The sequence below is a fragment of the Mobula hypostoma genome, chromosome 5, assembly GCF_963921235.1.
Source record: "Mobula hypostoma chromosome 5, sMobHyp1.1, whole genome shotgun sequence".
Lineage (NCBI taxonomy): Eukaryota > Metazoa > Chordata > Chondrichthyes > Myliobatiformes > Myliobatidae > Mobula > Mobula hypostoma.
The window spans coordinates 137050319-137074151 of record NC_086101.1 but is presented as its reverse complement, the minus strand read 5'-3'; the positions used below and the strand labels follow the sequence as shown (position 1 = coordinate 137074151).

The 23833-nt window shown below is 41.8% G+C and overlaps 1 protein-coding gene across 3 annotated transcripts in view; it reads right to left on the bottom strand.

Annotated features, from left to right (window-relative positions):
* svep1 (sushi, von Willebrand factor type A, EGF and pentraxin domain containing 1) overlaps positions 1-22039 on the bottom strand; it is a 267906-nt gene extending 245867 nt beyond the window's left edge. For all 3 annotated transcript variants that reach the window (XM_063048990.1, XM_063048991.1, XM_063048993.1), the window contains exon 1: positions 21361-22039. In XM_063048990.1, the coding sequence (XP_062905060.1) occupies positions 21361-21861 (501 nt within the window). In that variant the 5' untranslated portion in view covers positions 21862-22039. The remainder of the gene's footprint in view (positions 1-21360) is intronic.
* Between the last annotated feature and the right edge of the window lie 1794 nt (positions 22040-23833).

The following is a 23833-nucleotide window of genomic DNA, read 5'->3' as shown; positions in this document are numbered from 1 at the left end:
AAGGACAATGAGGAAGGATTATACAAAGTGTGGTTGTATCCCCTACAGGTTAGAAATTTGATTAAATTTTTAAAATAAATTATCATTAATATATGATGTAGACCGAGGGAGAGTGTTCCCACCAGCTGGAGATTCTGGGGTAAATGCCATCACACCAGAGTAGAGCCATATCTTTCAGGAGTGAAGTTATGAGATACTCGTACACACCGAGTGAGGAAAAAAATTGCAATTCACTTCCACAAATAACAAGCGTGGCTGGTCATTGGTAGATTCCAGGAGTTTTGATCATGTTTAGTTTAATGGGGATAGAGGCGTTCAGGGCTAGGGCAGTTGAGGGCTCCTGAAACTAGTGGAGAAGAGAAGAAGAAAAGCTTAAGGATAAGCAGCAACCCTGATGAATGTAGGATGTAGTACTGGAGAAGGCTGCTGAGAAAGGTTGCAGTGAGTGTGAGTGTGACAAGGTTGGTAAGTGACCACCAGTATCATTTAAGTTTGGCAGCAGGGGAAGGAAGCCTTTGCAAGTGAGGTTGAGGGATCTTGAGACTGAAGATAAGTCAGCTATGAATCAGGCAAAGCTTGCTTTGATAGGTGCTGCAGAAATTTCTCCTCGTCTCATTTGTAAAGGCTGTTCTTTATTCTGAGGTTGTGGTCCTGAGATTCTAGTCTCTCCTACTAATGCAAAACATCTTCTCTACATCCATTCTATTCAGGCCTTTCAGTATTCAGTAGCTTCAGCAGGTTTCAATGAGATCATCCTTCCCTCCCCATCATTCTGAACACCTTCAAGTACCCCCCTGAGACTCAAATGCTCCTCATACTTCTTTCGCTCCACTAAGTCCAAGTCCACTACAACCAAGTCCATTCTTGAACCACCAAGAATCCATTTACTATACATTATCAATTTTTAATTCTCATCATATTCTTATCAATTACCACCCCCCACCCTCAGCCCAACTCCACGTTCTAACACTCACCTAACATGGGAGTTAATTTACTCAGACCAATTAATCTATTCTACATCTTCATGTTGCGACAGGAAACTGGAGCACCCAAAGAAAAACCCTGGAGACATAGGCGATCATATTCAAGATCAGGATTGAAGATGGGTTGCTGATGCTGAGGGGAGCAGCTCTATTGATTGCATTCTTTGCGATGTTCCAAGAGGCTATGAGTGTAGTTCGTGGATGGAATGTTGTGCTTCAGTGTTCTTATTGGTTAATATGAGAGGAGATTAACGGATCCTAATGTTTTTAAGTCACTTTATTGGCAATTGTTTTTCTCTTACACTCCTCTGAGTTGAAGCTTGTGGGTTCACGTCACGCAGCAGAGATCTGAGCACAAATCCCAGGCTGATTTCCATTGAATCCTGAGGGAGTCTTGCACTGCTGAAGGTTCTGTCTTTTGGATGAGATGTTGAAGTAAGATAATATCTCGCTGCTTGAGTAGATAGGAAAGGTCCCAACACATAGGTGTGCCAGCCGACATTGATCCCATAAGCAAATAACACAAAAAAATCTGTCCGATGTCTATATTATTTGTGGGAATTTGCTATACAGTGATTGGCTGGCACGTTTCCCACATTACAACCGTGATGACACTTCAGAAATACTTCATTGGCTGTAAAATGCTTTGGGGTATGCTAAATTTCTTTCTTTTCAAATCTTTTTATTGTTATATTATACAAAAGAAATAACACGAGGTATGCTAAATTTATGAAAGACTTCAATCGCAAGCAATTCATTCCCCTGATAGCACTGAACATTCCAAAACTAGAGCTGATCGTAGTCCAAAATTCAGCTCTGTGGAATTTCTAGCCAATAAATGTAAACTTTCCTTTCTTTAGTCTTTCATTTCTTTAATGGCAAATCTTTGCCATTATACTTCAGAGCTGTGTGTCAGACATGGCTATAAGCAGCAATGGGGTCCCACAGGGGACTGTATTGGTTTCCTTCCTGTCTACCCTGTATACCTTGGACTTTAGATACAACACTGAGTCATGTCATCTGCAGAAATTCTTTGATAACTCAGCAATAGTTGGGTGTATAAAGGGAGGAGGGGAGGATGAATACAGGGTCTTGATGGAGGACTTTGTCAAATGGTGCAAGCTGAATCATCTGCAGCTCAACATCTATAAGACAAAAGGGATGGTGATGGACTTTAGGAAGATTAAGCCTGCATTGCTCCCTGTTACTGTTGATGGTGAGGATGTGGATGTGGTGAGGACCTACAAGTACCTGGGGGTGCACCTGGATGACAGACTTGAGTGGAGCACCAACTCAGAAGGGCCAGAGTGGCCTCTATTTCCTGAGGAGACTGAGGTCCTTTGGAGTATGCAGGCCTCTCCTTCAGATGTTCTACCAGTCTGCTGTCATCAGTACAATCTTCTATGCGATGGTGTGCTGGGGCAATGCCAACAGGCTCAGTAAACTGATCAGAAAGATTGGCTCTGTTATAGGAGTCAAACTGGACACACTGGAGGCTGTGGTAGAACAAAGAACCCCACAGAAAATGCTAACAGTTCTGGGCAATGTTTCTCACCCTCTGCATGCCACCTTGGCTGAACAGAGGAACACTTTTAGTAATAGACTAAGACAAGTGTGCTGCTCCAAAGAGCGCTATATGAGGTCATTCTTACCCTTGGCCATTAGGCTCTATAATGAAGCAACCTATAGCCAGGGAAGTGATGACCCCCCTCCTGTTAGACCATTTGAGGTAACTTATTTTTTATTCTTTCTTACTTCTCTTCTAATATTTGTATATTTGCATATCTATGCACTTGTAATGCTACTGTGACACTGCAATTTCCTTTGGGATCAATAAAGTATCTATCTATCTGTCCTTGTGTTTTGTCATGGAGGAACTGCAATTTTGGAATTTGATTGTTCGTTTGCAACCATGATTGCTGTCAGTCGCTAAAGAACTTGATGGCATTTATTACTCCTCCAAGAGGACCACAACCTCGTCGTAGGATTTGGAGAATTACAGGCTACAGTGACCCAGAGAGCTATGTTGGCTAGAGTTAGGCTTTATACTTTGCCTCTTGGTAGGTCACCCATGCCAAACAGGTCAAAGGGTAGAGGCCATTCTAACAGCGGTCCACTAGTCCTCTAGAGTTGGGGTTCAGCTCAAGGTTAACAACACTGACTGGTAAAAAAATCTGTTAAGGAAACAGCAAAAAGAATCCTTCTACATCTGAGTGCAACGGTATTCCCGAGTCTCCGCTTGGGACTTGCATGACTGACAATAGGTCAAACGAGCTACTGACCTGATGAAGGAAGCCCTGAACACCGGTAGAGATGGAGGACCTTCATTGCTGCCCTAGACGCTCCGGCATTATGAGCAATAGAGAGCGAGAGAGTGAGAGAGAGTGAGAGAGAGGGAGAGAGAGAGAGGGAGAGCGAGCATCCGTTACAGTGTTTCTTGATCAGTCATTGGGTTTGCTGTCACTGTGATTGACACGATTGACCCTTTGACTGTAAACAAGCCTGCATTTTCTAAATACTGCTTTCTGAACCAACAGTCCTAAATGTTTTTGGAATGATATAGAACAGGAGGGTAGTGTTTGGTATGCTGTGAAGATTAATGGCTGACGATAAATCAGAATGATTTAATGACAAAACTTACTCTACTAAATCATTCAAAATGCATGTCAACCAGTGCTGAAGCAGAGGGCACAGTAAACTATGTACGTGTCACTGGTAATTGATGTTACACAAGAAGCCAGGCAGTTTTAAGTTGATGCTGATGGGATTTTGTGATTTATTTATTTCACAATGGAGAAGAAGACCATCTGTGCACTTGTGGCTGTGAAAGGTTCTCCAATTAGTTCCTCTCTTCAAAGCCACGCAAAATTTTTCTCCTCTTAAATGTTTACTCAGCCCCCCTGCCTTTTGAAAATTGCTATTGAATCTGTTTCCATCTCTTTTTTTAGGCAGTGCATTCCAGAACAGAGTAGTTCACCAGATGAAGAAAATGTTCCTGATTTGCCGCCATTTCCTTTGACAGTTATCATACATCTAGAGTTAGCAGTCCACTTACCCTCGGAAACAGTTTCTTTTGGTACTCGAACAAAAGGGGGACTTGTAATGTAAAGAGTGCTCAGTTCATTTCAATCTTGAAGAAAGCTTTGCATTGATACAGCCCCTTTCACATCAGTTTTGGCTATTTTACAATCTGTGAAGAGCAGTCTCTACAGTACTGTGATGTAGGAAAAAAATATGTAACAATCAGGGGAAAGAAGGGACTGTAAACTGCAGTCACCATCAGTTCTTTGTGATCTTGACAGGACTGAAGGGATATACAGAGTATCTTTTGGATAGATCGGCTTAATACTGGAAATTTGGCTGGAGATGTTGAATCAAGCCTTTTTTGGGTAAAAATTATTGATGATAGCTTTGCAGGGGCTGAGTCAGAAACTCGTACCCTTGGGGAGTGGAGAAAAATGTAGGGAAAGAGAAATAATAAAATTGAGAACAAAAAAGATAGAAACTGACATGGATTCAAGACAGAATTGTGGACTTTGTTTGAGCTGGACTTGTACGTGTTTGAAGTTTTTGATTCTTTTCTCTCGGGGTCTCTATTTTCCAGACAATCCCAGAGGAATACACGGCCTACAAATATCCAGCTGAGTGTGTCCCTGTCCACTGCTAGTTTAACATCATGACTAACAAGTGTTGTCAGGCATTGAAGAAGAAAAACTTGTGATTTTACTGCAACCTTCACCAACCCACAATTTCTGGCTGAAAGGAATATTTGTGAAATCTTGTAAATGTGAGAAATGGGAGCAGGTGGCAATTATTGGACAGCAAGATCTCACACAACTGACTGTAGCAATAGCCAGAAGATTGGTTGATACCAGCACTGAGTATCTTCACATAACTTCCATGCCACTCTGTTAAGGGAGGAATTATGTGTGAGCTATTTCGATCATTTCATCCTTCTACTGTTCAATTTATGGATTGGATGGCGAATGTGCAGACTGTGGCACATCAGGCATTGGATTTCCCATGTTTTCCTAAGCCATAAAAGGAGGCAAATTTGGGTCATCAAATGCTGGTTGGCTCAAGCTCAGTTACCTTAGCCATTACGTACCCCAACTAGTTCCCTGTTATTTATTCGCTTTCATTTGCCCTCTTCTACACCCAATTATTTAAATTAGGGGTAATTTTCAGCAGTCAACTAACCTTGCCGCACACCTTTCGGATGTGGGATGGAAATAGATCCTGCCAAGGGAAACATCCACAGCCACAGTGAGAACCTGCAAACTCCACAAGGACAGCACCAAAGTTCAGGGTTAAAGTTGAGCTGCGAGGCAACAGCACTACCTACTGTGTCCCTGTGACAACCCTTCCCCGCGTCTCTGTGGTGACCCTTTCCCATCCCCCCCTCCACTAATTGGCTTTAGTCAAGAAAGATTGATATCTGAAGCTTTACACTCAGAAGATACCTGTTGCTGTGACATGAGTTGGTATTGTACGCTTCATAGCTGATAGTTGCTCTTCTGAAATAATAGAGAACCTGGCATGTAAAATATGGAAGAAATGGGCTGAATAAGATGGGTTTACCTTGACTGAGCAAATAGGAAGAAAGATAGGAGAGATCTCAAAGGCTATGATCACTAACGAATGAAGAACTTCATTATATGGATGTCCACCAGAAAATGGTAAGGTAAACAAGAACATGGAGTAGCAAATTGCGAATACAGGAAATCGGTGATGAAATAATACTTGAAGTGCTGAAGAAAAATCTAATGACACAGTAATCTGAAAAAAGGGAAAGGTCTGAATTTAGGGAATAACAACAACAATTTGGATTTGGATGAAGCCTCATTAATATAGTAAAATATCCTTGGGTGCCACATGGCAGCGTTATCAATATCAGCGTTCTCTCCCAGGTCAACACCTTCAGTGCTGAGCCCCTAATTACATTTGGTCATCTATGTTAGGCAGGCTGCGTCATTTGCAAATTTAGCGCCAGACTTCTGAAACAGACACGTGATTACTTCTGTGGCTATGAATGCAGATGATAAAGCTTATGCAAATGAGAATGACTGAAACCCCATCACTCCCTCATTTCTGCATAAGCTTAGTGATTCTGACTTCTTGGTTATCTCCAGGTTTATTAACTTCAATCTCAATGTCTGTTGGCTTCAGCTGCCAAGGCCCTAAAGGCTAGAGATCCTCACCACACATCTTTTCCTCTTTTTACTGATCTATCTTTAAGGTGCTCTTCAAGTACTAACCATTTAACAAAGCTTTTAGTCTCCTGGTCTAATACTGCCCTACAGACCTCAATAACTTCTTATGTAATGCTCCAGTTAACTGCATTGAGAGGTTTTGTAAAGGGATTATAAAAACATAGAAAATCTACAGCACAATACAAGCCCTTCGGACCACAAAGCTGTACCGAACATGTCCTTACACTGGAAATTACCTAGGGTTACCCATAGCCCTCTATTTTTCTGATCTCCATGTACCTATCCAGGAGTCTCCTAAAAAAACCCTATTGTATCTGCCTCCACCACCATCGCCGGCAGCCCGTTCCATGACATGTCCTCTGTACCTACTTCCAAGCACCTTAAAACTGTACCCCCTCGTGCTAGCTATTTCAGCCTGGGGAAAAGGTCTCTGACGATCCACACGATCAATGCCTCCCATCATCTTGTACACCTCTATCAGGCCTATTCTCATAAGGCATGATTCCCAATGCAGGCAACATCCTTGTAAATCTCCTCTGCATCCTTCCTATGGTTTCCACATCCTTCCTGTAGCGAGGCGACCAGAACTGAGCACAATATGCCAAGTGCAGTCTGACCATGTTCCTATGTAGCTGCAACATTACCTCTCGGCTCTTAAACTCAATCCCATGATTGATGTAGGCCAATGCACCATATGCCTTCTTAACCACAGAGTCAACCTGCGCAGCAGCTTTGAGTGTCCTATGGACTCGGACCTCAAGATCCCTCTGATCCTCCACACTACCAAGAGTCTCACCATTAATATATATTCTGCCATCATATTTGACCTACCAAAATGAACCACCTCACAGTTATTTGGGTTGAACTCCATCTGCCACTTCTCAGCCCAGTTTTGCATCCTATCAATGTCCCGCTGGAACCTCTGACAGCCCTCCACACTATCTACAACACCCCCAACCTTTGTGTCATCAGCAAACTTACTATCCTATCCCTCCACTTCTTCATCCAGGTCATTTATAAAAATCACAAAGAGTAGGGGTCCCAGAACAGATCCCTGAGGCACATCACTGGTGACCGACCTCCATGCAGAATATGACCCATCTACAACCACTCTTTGCCTTCTGTGGGCAAGCCAGTTCTGGAGCCACAAAGCAATATCCCCTTGGATCCCATGCTTCCTTACTTTCTCAATAAGCCTTGCATGGGGTACCTTATCAAAAGCCTTGCTGAAATCCATATACGCTACATCTACTGCTCTACCTTCAAAAATGTGTTTAGTCACATCCTCAGAAAATTCAATCAGGCTCGTAAGGCACGACCTGCCATTAACAAAGCCATGCTGACTATTTCTAATCATATTATGCCTCTCCAAATGTTCATAAATCCTGCCTCTCAGGGTCTTCTCCATCATCTTACCAACCACTGAAGTAAGACTCACTGGTCTATAATTTCCTGGGCTATCTCTACTCCCTTTCTTGAATAAGGGAACAACATCCGCAACCTTCCAATCCTCTGGAACCTCTTCCGTCCCCATTGATGATGCAAAGATCATCGCCAGAGGCTCAGCAATCTCCTCCCTCACCTCCCACTGTAGCCTGGGGTACATCTCGTCCGGTCCCAGTGACTTATCCAACTTGACGCTTTCCAAAAGCTCCAGCACATCCTCTTTCTTAATATCTACATGCTCAAGGTTTTCAGTCCATTGTAAGCCATCCCTACAATCTCCAAGATCTTTTTCTGCAGTGAACACTGAAGCGAAGTATTCATTAAGTACCTCTGCAATCTCCTCTGGTTCCATACACACTTTTCCACTCTCACACTTGATGGGTCCTATTCTCTCACATCTTATACTCTTGCTCTTCACATACCTGTAGAATGCATTGGGGTTTTCCTTAATCCTGTCCACCTTCTCATGGCCTCTACTGGCTCTCCTAATTTCATTCTTAAGCTCCTTCTGGCTAGCCTTATAATCATTTAGATCTCTATCATTACCTAGTTTTTTGAACCTTTCATAAGCTCTTCTTTTCTTCTTGACTAGATTTACAACAACCTTCGTACACCACAGTTCCTGTACCTTACCATCCTTTCCCTGTCTCATTGGAATGTACCTATGCAGAACTCCATGCAAATATCCCCTGAACATTTGCCACATTTCTTCAGTATGTTTCCTGAGAACATCCTTTTCCAATTTATGTTTCCAAGTTGCTGCCTGATAGCCTCATATTTATTTTCCCTTACTTTAATTAAATGCTTTCCTAAATTGTCTGTTCCTATCCCTCTCCAATGCTATAGTAAAAGAGATAGAATTGTGATTACTATCTCCAAAATGCTCTCCCACTGAGAGATCTGACACCTGACCAGGTTCATTTCCCAATACCAGATCAAGTACAGTCTCTCCTCTTGTAGGCTTATCTACATATTGTGCCAGGAAACCTCCTGATCACACGTAAAAAACTCCATCCCATCTAAACTCCCTGCTCTAGGGAGATGCCAATCGATATTTGGGAAATTAAAATCTCCCACCACAACAACCCTGTTATTATTACACCTTTCCAGAATCTGTCCCCCTATTTGCTCCTCGATGTCCCTGTTACTATTGGGTGGTCTATAAAAAACACCTAGTAGAGTTATTCTTCTTCCTAACTTCCACCCACAGAGACTCCGTAGACAATCCCTCCATGTCTTCCTCCTTTTCCGCAGCTGTGACAAAATCTCTGATCAACAGTGCCACACTCCACCTCTTTTGCCTCCCTTCATGTCCTTTCTGAAACATCTAAAACCTGTACTCGAAGTAACCATTCCCGCCCCTGAGCCATCCAAGTCTCTGTACTGGCCACAACGTCATTGATCCAAGTACTGATATACACTCTAAGCTCATCTGCTTTATTCATAATACTCCTTGCATTAAAATAGACACATTTCAAACAATCAGTCTGAGCACATCTCTTCTCTATTACTTGCCTATCCTCCCTCTCACACTGTTTGCAAGCTTTCTCTATTTGTGAGCCAACCGCCTCTTCCTCCGTCTCCTCAGTTTGGTTCCCACCCCCCAGCAATTCTCGTTTCTCCCCAATCGCCTTTGCAAACCTCCCTGCCAGCATATTATCCCCCTGGGATTCAAGTGCAACCCGTCCTTTTTGTACAGGTCACACTGCCCCAGAAGATGTCCCAATGATCTGGAAATCTGAATCCCTGCCCTCTATTCAAATCTCTCAGCCACACATTTATCCTCCACCTCATTCTATTCCTATACTCACTATCGTGTGTTAATAGAAATTAATAGAAAATAATTTGTATTATGTTAATAGAAATTGATTTACTGTAGCTTACACTGGTGAAATCTACCAAGCAGTTTGGCCAATGGATCTCAATGTCGTAAAGTGTAAAATAATGAATGTGAGACTACGGAGTTACAGTGGTGCTAGAAAGTTTGTGAACCCTGTAGAATTTTCTCTATTTCTGCATAAATATGACCTAAAATGTGATCAGATCTTCATGTTAGTCCTAAAACTAGATAAAGAGAACCTAATTAAATAAATAACACAAAATATTATATTTGTTCATTTATTTATTGAGAAAAATGTTCCAATATTATATATATTTGTTGGAAAAAGTATGTGAGTTTTTGCTTTCAGTAAATGGTATGACCCTCTTGTACAGCAATAATTTCAACCAAGCATTTCCGGTAACTGTTGATCAGTCCTGCACATCGGCTTGGAGGAATTTGAGGCTGTTTGTCCTTACAAAACTGCTTCAGCTCTGGGATGTTGGTGGGGTTCCTTGCGTGAATTGCTTGCTTCAGGTCCTTTCAAAATATTTCTATAAGATCAAGATCAGGGCTTTGACTCAGCCATTCCAAAACTTAAATTTCTTATTTTTAAACTATTCTGTTGTTGATTTAATCTTGTCTTTCAGATCATTGTTGCATTATTCAACTTCTATTGAGCTTCAGGTGATGAACTGCTACTTGATATTCTCCTGTAAAATGTTTTGATACAATAGTTCCCTCAACCATTGCAAGTTGTCCAGGCCCTGAGGCAGCAAATCAGCCCCAAACCATGATGCTCCTTCTACCTTGCTTCACAGTTGGGATGAGGTTTTGGTGTTGGTGTGCAGTGCCCTTTTCTTCTAAACATGACAATGTGCATTTCTGCCAAAAAGCTCAACTTCTGTCTCATCCGTCCACAGAACATTGTCCCTGAAGCATTGTCGAACATCCAGGTGGTCTTTTGCAAATTTGAATCGTGCAACAATGTTTTTTTTAGTAGAGCAGTGGCTTCCTCCGTGGTGTTCATCCACGAACACCATCCTTGTTCAGTGTTTTTTTTATGGTGGTCACATGTTCGAGATATTTCTGCAGATCTTTTGCTGTTACCCTTGGGTTCTTTTTCACCTCCTTGAACATTGCATGTTGTGCTCTTGGCGTGACCTTTGCAGGATGCCCACTCCCAGGGAGAGTAGCAACATTACTGAGTTTCCTCTATTTGTAGACAATTTTTCTTATTGTGGACTGATGAACATTCGGGTCTTTAGAAATACTTTTGCAGCCTTTTCCAGCTTCATACATCTCTATAATTCTTCTTCTGAGGCCCTCTGAAAGTTGTTTTGATCGAGACATGGAGCACATAAACAGATCTTTCTTGAGAAGAGCAGGCTTTTTCAGTAAACTGACTGTGTGTATTTTTTATAGGGCAGGGCACCTCTAAAACCCACACCTTCAATCTCACTGATTGGAACACCTAACTCGAAATAGATTTTGTAGAAGATATTACCCCAGAGGTTCACATACTTTTTCCAACAAATACATGCAGTATTGGATCATTCTGCTCAATTAATAAATGAACAAATATAATGTTTCTGTGTTATTTATTTAATTGGGCTCTCTACCTAGTTTTAGGACTTAAGGGAAGAACTGATTACATTTTAGGTCATGTTTATGCAGAAACAGAGAAAATTCTACAGGGTTCACAAAGTTTCTAGCACAACTATAAAACACAAGAAGGTATTTTAACCTAAATAAAAATCATGCAATGCTTCAATCAGAAAAGAAAGCTAGGTTATGCTGAGTAAGTCTATCAGCTTATTGTTTGCTTTAAGTGAAAAGAATACACAAATAGGTAAATTGGTTCATTTACAGATTTCGTATTATAAGAAGATGCATTCTTGCGCCGTATCAGAATTTTGTCCTATTTATCTTTAAGGAGCAATGACCAAATGTGGAATGTACAGAATGTACATATATGGTAGATGTATATAATGTTCTGACAAGGACAGAAGGACTTAAGTGTTAGGAGTTGGAGTAGACCTCGTGGTCCACATGATCTGTAATTCAAGTATTGTAGGTCCACCAACTTACCTCTACTTTCCTCCCTGAATCCTGTATTTCATGATTATCTCAACATTCAAATATCTGCCAATCTCATTCTGCTGTAGATTCATTAATTGAGCTTCTATAGCCCTCTGAGATTCACCTCCTGAATATAGAAGTTCCTCCTTATATTTGTATGGTGGACATGTGAACTTCAACTTTGTGTCTTCGTTGGTAAAGCAGTGATATATATATGTAGGAGTGTGTTGTGACTGTGTTTTGGTAGATGAAAGTGTTTTTACTGGGGTATATGTACTACAAAGATGAACAATATGAGTGCTAAAGTTTAACTCCTTGTAAACATGGCAACCCTAATGAGGAAAAGCTTATAACTATTTAACACCTTCATTGTCTCGCAAATCAGTGGAGCACTACATGGCCAATGAATATTTTGAAATCTGGACATAGTTGTATTGTAAACTAAAGCAATAGCCATACCTGTGGTCAGTCAACAATCTAATGGAGTTCACTGCTGTATAAGTTATTGTCAGTCAAATTATTTTGGAGTATTACATCTGGCTCTCCATGGGGGAGCAGAACGCAAGAACAAGGTTGCAAATGTGTAGGGAATAATTGGTGACTGGTTTATTGCTGTTGCATGCACTGAAGATCAATGAAATGTTTTGTTTTGTGTCTGTCCATTCACCACATCAGGACTTAGGGAGTGCAATGGAAAAGTAATAACAGCACGTAAAACATCTTCATTTACAGTTACAATGCAGGCAGGCAGATCAAATTGAGAATCTTGCCACACATATAACCCATTCTTTCTCAGCTGGCTCTTTGAAACTCTCCAATTAATTCCACTCTTCTCCTCTGCCCTAACCCTGCACCTATTTGTAAAGAGGAATGCCGTTTCTCCCATTTACCCTCACAGGCTTGATTATAGTGAATAATCACCTTCACTGGAAAACAGCAAACTCTGATGTCAATTCTTGTTGACATCTCAACGTTATAAGGAGATGTGGCATCCTTGCCCAGGAAGGCTGCCCATTGTGGCAGAAACTTTGAATGTTTGGAGCAGCACATAAAGGAATCCATCACTGTAGCTGGCCAGTTGTGTAGCAGCACCTGCTCCAGACATCGAGTGAGTGATCCTGGGTTTGAATCTGGCTGGCTCCTTGCACGCTTTCCATCCGGGCTGGGTTGAGTGTCGAGCAAGAAACTCAGTCTCATGAAAAACAGACAAATGCTAAAGAAACAACAAGGTTGTTGCCTGATCCACGCAAAGTATGGAAAGGAACAACAACCATTGTATAAGACCACTAAATCTGCTGACAGATCATATAAAATCCCACCTTCCAGCTACATTGGACCCCTCCCAGTTCGCCTACTGCTCTAACTGGTGCACTGATGATGCATCTGATCAGGCCCTTCACTCCGTTTTGTCCTACCTAGAAAATGATGCCTCATACGTCAGATAGTAGTTCATAACTTCAGCTCAGCATTTAACATGATCATCCTTCAGAAGCTGGTGGGTAAACTGTCCATATTGGGACACAACACCCCTCTCTGTAACTACATCCTGGACTTCTTGACAAAAAGACCCCAGTTAATCTGAGTTGGCAGCAACATCTCAAGCTCTATCATGCTGAGCACTAGTGCCCCCTAAGGTTGTGTGCTCAGTGCCCTGCCAACTTACGACTGCACTGCCAGATCCAGCTCAAACTGTATCACCAAGTTCGCTGATGATACAACAGTGGCTTGTCTCATCAGCAACAATGATGAGTCAGCGAACAGACAGGAGGTAGAGAGGCTTGTCAAACGGTGTGAGAACAACAACCTGAGCCTCAACTTGCACAAGACAAAGGAGGTGATTGTGGATTTTAGGAAGGATCAGGTTGACCACTCTCCATTGCACATGAATGGAACTGCCATGGAGAGAGTGAACAGCTCAAAATTCTTTGGTCTGCGCATAACAGACAATCTAACTTGGACCAGCATCTCCTCACTAATCAGGAAGGCACAGCAGTGTCTACATTTTCTGAGGAGATTGAGGTGCGCAAGGCCCCCCGCTCCCATTCTAACAACTTTCCACAGATGCACCATCCAGAGTGTCAGGTCTGGCTGCATCATTGTGTGGTACGGAAGTTACGAGGCATCAGACCACAAGACCCCGCAGAGGGTAATAAAAACTTCCAAGAGGATCACCAGGGTCTCCCTCCCCCCGATTTGTGACATTTAACAGGAGCTGTGTGTACAAAGAGCCCAAAACATTGTTGAGGAGACTATCCATCCCACAATCCCTTTGGCCCACTACCGTCAGGAAGGAGGTACACGGACATCAGGACTAGGACTGCAAGACCGTGTAATAATTTCTTCCCTCAGGCTGTGAGACTAATGAATACCTTGCCCCAACTAGGTCTCATCACTAGGATAGCGAGCTGTTTACTGGTCACTGTTTATCTGTGCTGCATTTTCAATGATATTTCATTAATTTATTTGTGGTAATATTTTGTTTTATGTAAACATGAGAAAATCTACAGATGCTGAAATCCAAAGCAACACAAGCAAAATGCTGGAGAAACTCAGCAGGTCAGGCAGCATCTATGGAAATGAACAAATAGTCAATGTTTCAGGCCAAGACCCTTCTTCAGGACTGGAAAGGAAGGGTGACGACACTAGAATAAGAAGTTGTGGGGTGAGGGGAAGGAGCATAGCGAAAAGGTGATAGGTGGAGCCAGGTGGGTAGGAAAGATAAAGGGCTGAAGAGGAAGGAATCTGATAGGAGATGAGAGTGGACCATAGGAGAAAGGGAAGTAGGAGGGGACCCAGGGGAGGTGATAGGTAGGTGAGAAGAGGTAAAAGGCCAGAGTGGAGAATAGAATAAGAGGGGAGGGGGAGGAAAAAATCTTTTTTTTTTACCAGAAGGAGAAATTGATATTCGTGCTTCCAGGTTGGAGGGTACCCAGATGGAATATAAGGTATTGCTCCTCCACCCTGAGGGCGGTCTCATCTTGGCCATGGACTGACACGTCGGATCGGGGATGGAAATCAGAATTAACATGTTTGGTCACTGGGAAGTTCAGTTTTTGGTGGTTAGAACAGAGGTGCTTGATGAAATGATCCCTCAATTGACGATGGGTCTCATACATGTTTTTTGAGCTGTTTGATGTATGTTTTGTCAGTGCACCATGATCCAGAGGAATGATGTATTGTTTGATTGTATATATAGTACTGTGCAAAAGTTTTAGGCTCATATATATACAGTATATAGGATGCCTCAGACTTTTGCAAAGTACTGAAGTAATTTTATGCATTACACAGTACTACTACCACAAAAAAAAGAAATTTTATGACTTATGTGAGGATGATAAACTTGATTCTGATATGGGTCTCTATTGTGCACTGAGAGTGGGAAGGGAGAGGAGAGGGAGTGGGAAGCATCAGAGGGACATTCTGTAATGATCAATAAACCAGTCGTTTGGAATCAAATGACTTTGCGGGTGGCTCAGGGCTGGGTGTGTCTGCACCCCCACCAGCCACCCATCCCTGGCATTCCTTCCCTGCTAGGTGTCCCACAACCCTCCCACAGTGATCCACCCTCACCATTCCTATCATCCTCTGCTCCTGCTAAATTTACAACCCTACTCTCCACTTCACGTTGCCAAATACAGGACTGTACAGTCAGATGACAATAAACCTGAACTTGAACTTGAAAACAAACAGCGTAAGTTAGTTCAAAGGCAAATCCCCTGAGAAATACAGAGAAAAGACAGCGAAGATTAAACTCTGAGCAAGCAATGAGCTTATTGGAATGACAACATTCATCTGTCTCACTCTCTTTTGAACTCCTATTAGTGAGATGGTCAAAATTAAAATAAAAAGTTCTAGTCATTAGAGACAGAGCTGTGAAGAAATGATTTTGTTTCCTTCAGAGTGTATTGGTGTGGAACAATTGGCTCTGATGCTGGAGCAATGAGTTCCAACATAGAAAATGAACCAAACAGCTGTGATAGTGCTTCATTCACAAGGTATGAATGCCAAACTTGTAAATCATACCTTACACCTAATACCCCAAATCATTTATGATATTACTGTTAATTAAGTTTACTTCTCCGGCCTAGTGAGATAGTTCACAGGGCTGAAGATGTTTAGAATTCACAGACAGACATGATAAAACACTCCCTGGAATGAAATGGATCCTAAGATGGATATGCAGATACATTATTAAATGTAACGGATTTAGCAGAATGAGGTGTTGGAACAACCGTTCTTTTATTATAATACAATATGCCATTTGTCATCTGGAGTGCACTGTCTGAGAGAGTGGTGGAAGAAGACTTAATGATTACATTGAGATAGGAATTGTACAAATCAGATTTTGCACAGAATTTAAAGCCCAGTCATAGGCCATTCAGCCCAAACTGTCCATGTATTTTACTGTATTCAGTTATTCACTGTGGAAAAGATTTCCTTATTCCACCACTGCCTTGCTGAAGCAGGCTCTTCTGAATTTCTTATAAGTTTCCTTGGTTTACAATCAGTAACATCTATTTATGCTTTTCCCAATACATAGACGTGCACCCTTTTTGTTTAATAGGAAAGAAAACGTATTCAGGATCCTGTGGAATGATTGGAGAACTCTGATTAACTAGGTCCCTTTTTCAATCAGCTGGGAGAGGCATAATGGGCTGAATGATCTCTTTCTGTAATTTGAGATTGCCTGGTGGTATGAGCAAGATTAAATCAACACAGTTTGTGGATTGGACTCTAACTGTATCATGCATTTTTCATTTTTCTGGTCACTCCTTTTGTTTTGTTGCTAGTTTGGGTGATTTTTGAATCGAGGCTGCCTGCAGATAATGAACGCTGAGCTGAACTGAAATATACCTTTTGATTTTCGCAATTTGTTTTTTTTTGTGGGAGTGTTTGGGTTGTTTTTTTTCTTTGAACGGGTTCCAAGGTCCTTCTTTATTTCATGTAGGGAAGACAAATCTCAGGCTTGTATTCTGCATGCATACTTTGATAACAAATGTACTTTGAATCCTTTGCATCCTTTGGAAGCTTTACATACTGAAACTATGGGAAGACCATCCAGAGTCAAAAAAATTGCACAAGTTTCTTCAAGATCATACCTCTCGATCAGTGGTGCCCAACCTCCGGGCTGAGGACCAATACCAGGCCACGAAGCGTGCAGGGGTGCAGCGGTAGCCAGAACGCACCCAGCACATCTTTAAGAAAAAAGCCGAAATAAACAAGCTAATTAATTAGGTGCCGCCCAGAAGCCAGTCTTCATCGGAGGAACTGAGGTGGAGAGGGTCAATAACTTTAAATTCTTTGGCATTAAGGATTGACGTTTCTCTCTGAAAAGTGTCAGAGGATCTGTCCTGGGACCAGCACGTAACTGTCATTACAAAGAAAGCACGGCAGCGCCTATACTTCATTAGAAGTTTGTGTAGATTCAACATGTCACCTCGATCCTGACAGCCCTGTCTTTTCAGCCTGTCTGGGCCGGCGTTTAAATTGACCAAACAATGGAACAGCTAAAGGCTCCAGCGCCCTGAAAAGAGGAGTGAACATCACGTAGAGCAAGTGAAATCGGCAATCACCTCTAATCTGGGCCGACATTTATGTTCCGGGCAGCACCTAATTAATTAGCTTGTTTATTTTGGCTTTTTTCTTAAAGATGTGCTGGGTGCGCTCCGGCTACCGCTGCACCCCTGCATGCTTCGCGGCCCGGTGTTGGGGACCATTGTTCTATACAACACCTTCACCAGTAGAATTGCAGCAATACTTGCTCAAGGTCATTAAGAATGGGTAACACAGTTTGTCTTTGCCAATGATAGAATGTCCCAAACAGGGTAAAAAAAAAACTTGTTTAATGCAGCTAAATGTCTCTAATGGTAGAGCAAAGGATGGGCTAGACACCTATTTGTAGGGGTTAGAGAACTCAGAGGCCATTGGAGCTAGAGGTGATTACATTGATGAGGAAGAATGAGGTCACGGAGGAATTCATTAACAACAATGAGTGCCTGCTAGACGGGGAGTTCATGCAAATCATTGACAGGTAGACAGGGTTGGATGTCAGTTTAACCTCAATGCGCATCAGACCAATTGGAACTAATGACACAAATCAGCCATTGGAGACAGAGCACTGACTTTTTTCAATGCAATGATGGACTAAACATATCAAAGTTGTTACTGCTCTGTGTGCATTCACCAGTCTCAGTGGTAGGCGAGCTTAAAATGAAATACGTTTGTGGGGAGAAAACAATACCCCAGCATCAGTTCTCCAATCTGTAATCGCTTCAGTGGTAAATTGGCCAATTTACTCTGTAGTTCTCAATTAGCAAATTCCTGGTATTGCCCAGTCTTGAGGATGGAATTCCCAGTTCTCGGAGGGAGGATTTAGCAGACTATTTTGCGCTGACAAACTCTAATATATAAAAAGGATAAAGAGTGTATAGCATTTCTGGACTGTTCTCATGTTTATCTTTACATTTTTTGGTTGAAAATAGTGTGATTTCTGCTTACTTCATAAAATGACAAATCTAGTGTTGTTGGGAGGTAAAGAAATATGGTTGAAGAGCGTGTTCCTTAAATCAGAAATGTATGACATTAGGTGAGTCTGGAACAATTGGAGGAGACATAGAAGAGCAATAAACCTTTGCTACTCGGGCAATAATAAAACCTGGGGAGTTCTTGGGAAAAGAAAAGTGGTGAGATTTGCAGATCAGGGCATTTGAACCCAGGGATCCAATGTGGTAAAACAGAGTCAATGGAAACAGTACTTTACAACTTTGTATTCGTGAAAGTCATAGTCACAGACAAAGTTAAGTTTATTGTCATATGCACAAATACATGTATGTGTTAGTGTAATGACAAACTTACAGCTGTGAGTTGATCATATATGGAGTTAAACCATCTCTCTCTTTCTCTCACTTTCTCTCTTTTCCCCTCTCTCTCCCCTTCTTTTCATCTTCCCTCCACCCACCTTTCAGTCAGCCCTCTTTCTCCCAGAAGTTCATTGAAATCTGGAACGCACTGTTTGAGGGGTTGTGGAGGCAGGTAATTCCACAACATTTAACAAGCGTCTGAACAGGTACTTAACTGACCAAAGTATAGGAAGCTACAGATCAAGTGCAGGTGAATAAGATTAGTAGAGACATTGCCTTCATAGACATGGTGGATCAAAGGGCTATTTTTTAAATTTGTTGAGTAACTCTATAACTCTAATTCTCAGAAATGTTTTCCTTGAGGTTTAAGAGCGACTGCTTTTGATAAGTGCTGTGAAATCCTCCAGGACTTTCCATATCTCTCCTAGATATATGAATGGTTGAAAAATACTCTGCTTCATACTTACATTAATAACAATGCATATACACTCAGTGGTAGCTCCTGTACCAAATAAAGTGGACACTGAGTGTATGTTTGTGGTCTTCTGCTACGGTAACCCATCCAGTTCAAGGTTCGATACATGGTATGATCAGAAATGCTTTTCTGCACACCCTCTTATAACGCATAGTTATTTGAGTTACTGTTGTCTTCATGTCAGCTTGAACCAGTCTGGCCATTCTCCTCTGACCTCTCTCATTAGCAAATCGATTTTACCTACAGAACTGCCACTCACTGAATGTTTTGTGTTTCTCTCACCATTCTCTGTAAAGTTTAGATTAGCAGTTTCTGTCAAACCTCGCTGTCTGGCACCAACAATCAATCCACTGTCAAAGTCACGTAGAGCACATTTCTTCCCCATTCTGATGTCTGGTCTGAATGACAAATGATTTTTTTTCCCATGTCTGCATTGCCATGATTGGCTGATTAGATATTTGCATTAATGAGAAAGTGCACAGGTCTACCTAATAAAGTGGCCACTAAGTGTATAAGGGGAAATATTGTGGATCTGCACTCCAAATTACAAACATTCAATGAATTTAATACAGAACAATTATTCTGAATGAGCAAAGGGAAATTCAGAACAATGGATGTAAGGGTGTAGCTTGAAAATGATCTCACTTTGTCAAAAGTTGTAAGCTCAGGGGTCAAAGGGTTAATGTATGTCTAATGAAAGCATTCAGGATTACTGCACCAATATTAACTTGATGGCACTAGGTTACATATCAGCACTGATTTAACTGCATAGAAGCAGCCTGAAGGACTGAATGGCCACCTCCTAAATAACAACCCTTGCTCTGCTGGTGCTCACACCAGTAAATTATGGGTGTACTATCTACAAAATTCCAGTCAGTTGTAATATTGCTGCATCTGTTCTTTAATACTTATTCCAACTCCCTTCCATGGAGTAAAATTGGTGAGAATACAAGAACTCCAATATTGGTTACCAGTAAGTGGATGGTTTCTTGCCTCATCTCAGAATGGTGCAGGTTCTAATCCCACTTTAGATACTTGACTGCACAACTAATGGTGATACTCCAATGCAATAGTGAGTGTACTAGAAATATTGTCCACTGTATGAGAGGTTTGACAAAGACTTCTGTCATCCTCTGAGATGGATACCAACTATATCATGCCACTATCTTCTATTTTATTTATTGAGATACAGTGCAGAATAGGCCCTTCCGTCCTTCGAGCCTCGCTGCCCAGCAACCTCTGATTTAACCCCAGCCTAGTCTCAAGACAATTTACAATGACCAATTAACCTACCAACCAGTACATCTTTGGACTGTGGGAGGAAACCAGAGCACCCAGAGGAAACCCATGTCGTCAGAGGGAGAACAAGCAAACTCCTTACAGGCAGCTGCGGGACAGAAAGGAGTTTTCTGGTCAAATGTATTAATTGATTAAGTACTACACTTGATTTCCATCCACTAACTTAAATAAAACTAAAGCTATGTATTCATTTAGTACGATTTTGGGCTATCTCATGTTCTTAGCCACTGAAATACCATTATTGTTACAATGGCAGAATTGCCAGTTTCTCCAATTTAAAATCTAATGGACAGCAATGAAATTCCAGGAAAGATTTCCTGCTCCATTAAGATCTTTTACAAGGAAGAGGAGACAACTTAGCATTGCATTCAAGGAACAACTCCTCTGTCAATTAGCTCAACCTCTGTACTGAGTGTCAGCCGAGATCTCTAACGTGAGATTTGGCTCTTCTATCTTCTAATATAGAATATAACATGCTACTCCTAAGCCGCAGGTAAAATGCTATTCTTATTTCCACACTGAGTATGAACTTTTCTCGTCTAATATTACTGAGAGCAATTTCAATCCACTGATGACAGTATGTGCTCCACTTAGCGGCTCCAACGTTTATTCCAGTTAAGCATTCAGCAGCTGGGAGAGTTGGTCTCACCCGTGTATTACATTCTGCTCTGAGTATGCTTAAGAGATTTACAGTCATCCTCCTGGTCAGGCAATTTATGTGGTTGTGAGCGTGCAACTTGTTATCATCTGGCTGCCCTAAATCAACCTCATGCAGTCACTGGGAACAGATCAGTTCTTTAGATGTCTATTTCACTGAGCATACTCTAAAAACGAATGTATTGCACCAAATGCTCACATACACCAAAGTTAATATCGACATACAGATAACATCTCCTTGGCATTTTGCTAGGAATGCTACCAAAATGAGTTAGACGCAAGTATTATGCCAAGTGACCAGACTTTTGGTCAAGGAAGGAGGTGTTAAAAGAAGAAAGAGAGGTAGAGAGCAGGTGAGGCTTCTATAACTGTCAGTGAGCAAGAGGCAATGGGTGAAAAGGGTTCAGTGTGAGTTAGAACACAGCTACTGAGATTGGAATTTAAATAATTCCCACAATAACATACCTACAATTTCAAATATTTTACGTTTCTAAACTTTGACATAAAATCACCAACAATGCCTTACTGCTGCTTGCTGGAACGCTCCCTTTGTGAAGGTCCCACCTCCCCTGTACTTGATGGCGGGGATTTCCTCGTTCAGCAGAGAACACTTGTGTTGGTGGTACTGAGGGGCAGTGATGTAGTCGACCCTGGGCACCACATTGTTCTTGGAGGAGAAGGTCACTATTGCCACCCGGGTGGCAGATGGTACTACTGGGAAGTCCGACAGCAGCTTCTTGACGAACTTCAGCTCGTTGACAAAGTTGGTGTTGCCCACACTGGAGGATTCGTCCACCAGGAAAACCAGGTCCAGGTTGCCGCTCTGCTCTCTCAGCTTACGTACATTTCGTTTGAAGACGGTGCCCAGCTTGAGCACCCGGTTGGTGCCTGTGTCCAAGGCATTGCGGTGTTCCTTCAGGTCAAAGATGTGTCCTTTGAAAGGCTTCCTCTGGAAACTGTACGAGTTGTAAGTGCCTAAGCAGCAGGCAGTGTACACTAGCAAGGAGAGGACTGCTGCATGCTGCATTATGCAACAGAAATAAAGGCAGGTAAGTGTACAATAAGAGTTGTAATTCCGTCTTTGCAGGGCTCCTCAGGCTTTTTATACAGTCTCTTCTGCAAAAATATTCCGGCAAAATAATCTCCCCGTCTCTCTCAATATCGTCTCTTATACCCTGACTTTCTCAGGAGAGCAGCACGAGGAGCCAGGTCCTGATAGGATGAAACTCTGAGTGTCTTTATGACTCTGACTCTGAAGCAGTAAAGGAGAGGGCGGGTTTTTTTAAAATAAGTGCGGCTGGAGTAACTGAGATTTCTTGTCGCCGCTACACATGCATTGAGCTATCAGCATTTCCCAAAGAAAACATCAGCACAAACTTCCTGATTGATCCCATATGTCTGGCAAAACCAGATACCGAGAGTGCCATTTTAATTGAAAACACTCTGGGTACTTTTCAAATGCAATTGTTTAATTGATTTGGTTTTCCTTTGAACAGTAGTACTTCTTCCCGAATATTTCAGCTAAGCAACTAAAAATATATCATTTTAAATTTAAACTAAATTTAGTCTCAATGAAGAAGCTGGATACATCCACCAACCCCACCCCCAAGTCTTCAACTCCCAATCTATCCAGGGGATAAAGAACACAGTAGATTGACACATTCCATAAATGCAGACACTTTCAGCAGCCTTTTCAAAGCATGTCTTATTTCTCAGTATAACTTTTACCCTATACATATTAGCAGACAGCTTAAGAGACTGGATGAGGGAAGAGTTGGGGGAAAGCCATATCAGCTGCTCGCTCAATGTATTTGGCAAGAACCATTAAAAATCTCTGCGCTCTGTTATTACAAAGGGATTTCAGTCAGCATCTTTCCAAACCAACTTTCATTACAGTTGGCACTAATGCATGCCTCTCAAGATGTCCCAGGTTCACTTCCGCTCAGTTTAGTACTTCTGAAGTGTGGTCACTCGCTTACCGTATGAAGCACATAGTCAGAATGTACACAGCAAGCTCCCACAAATAGAAATGTAGTAATGATCAGGCCATCTGTTTCAGTGGAGAATATTAAAGGAAGAATATTGCCAACTCCCCTGTCTTTCTTCAAAATGATTCTTCAAAATATTAGGAACAAAGCACAGAGTCAGAAGTTTCTTGGTTCAATTTCCATTCGAGCAGAAAATAGCCTGCACTAACAGCAGAGCAGTACTGAATTCATATGACATCCTTAGAGCAGTTGACTTTCGACGATATTAGACTAAGCCTCCCCCTTCGCTCAGCCAGAGACCAGAGTGGAAATGCTTACCTCGTGTTTCGCACCGTACTGAGGGAAAGGTGCACTACCAGCAGTGCGGAGTTTAGATTCATAGAGTCAACCAGCACAGAAACGAGCCCTTCAGCCCATCATATCCATGATGATCATTGTGCATCCACCTTTACTAATCCCATTTACCTGTACTTATTCTGTGGCTATCTATGCTTTGCCAATTAATGTGTGATTGAAACATTTGTTAAATGTTGTGAGCATCCATCTCTACCACTCACTAAAGCTCTGTGTTCCAATTTTAATTGAGGCATTAAACTGGGGTTTCCTCTTCTTCTTCAGGTACTGTTTGAAAAGAGAGCAGGGGTATCTTTCTGATGCCATGGATGACAGCTATAAGTAATATTACTTAATGATTATCTGGACCTTACCATTTACATGCTTGCATGAACATGCAGTTGGCAAATTGACCATCGTGTTTTCTACATTATAGCAGTGCTTTTAATTAGCTACAAGATATTATGAATAAATCAATATATTTTTAAAACACTGGTTTCTGAAACGGCATGATGATGAAGACACTGACAACCAACCGTACTCTTCTTGCCTGACTCTTGCTGAATTCTGGCACATCTGCAGGTAATGGATTACTACAGGATAGTAGAAGGGCATTTCATCTCATCTGCTTCAGTGGAATTGAATTTCAGAAATGGACTCCGTTGTCCAGATGTTATT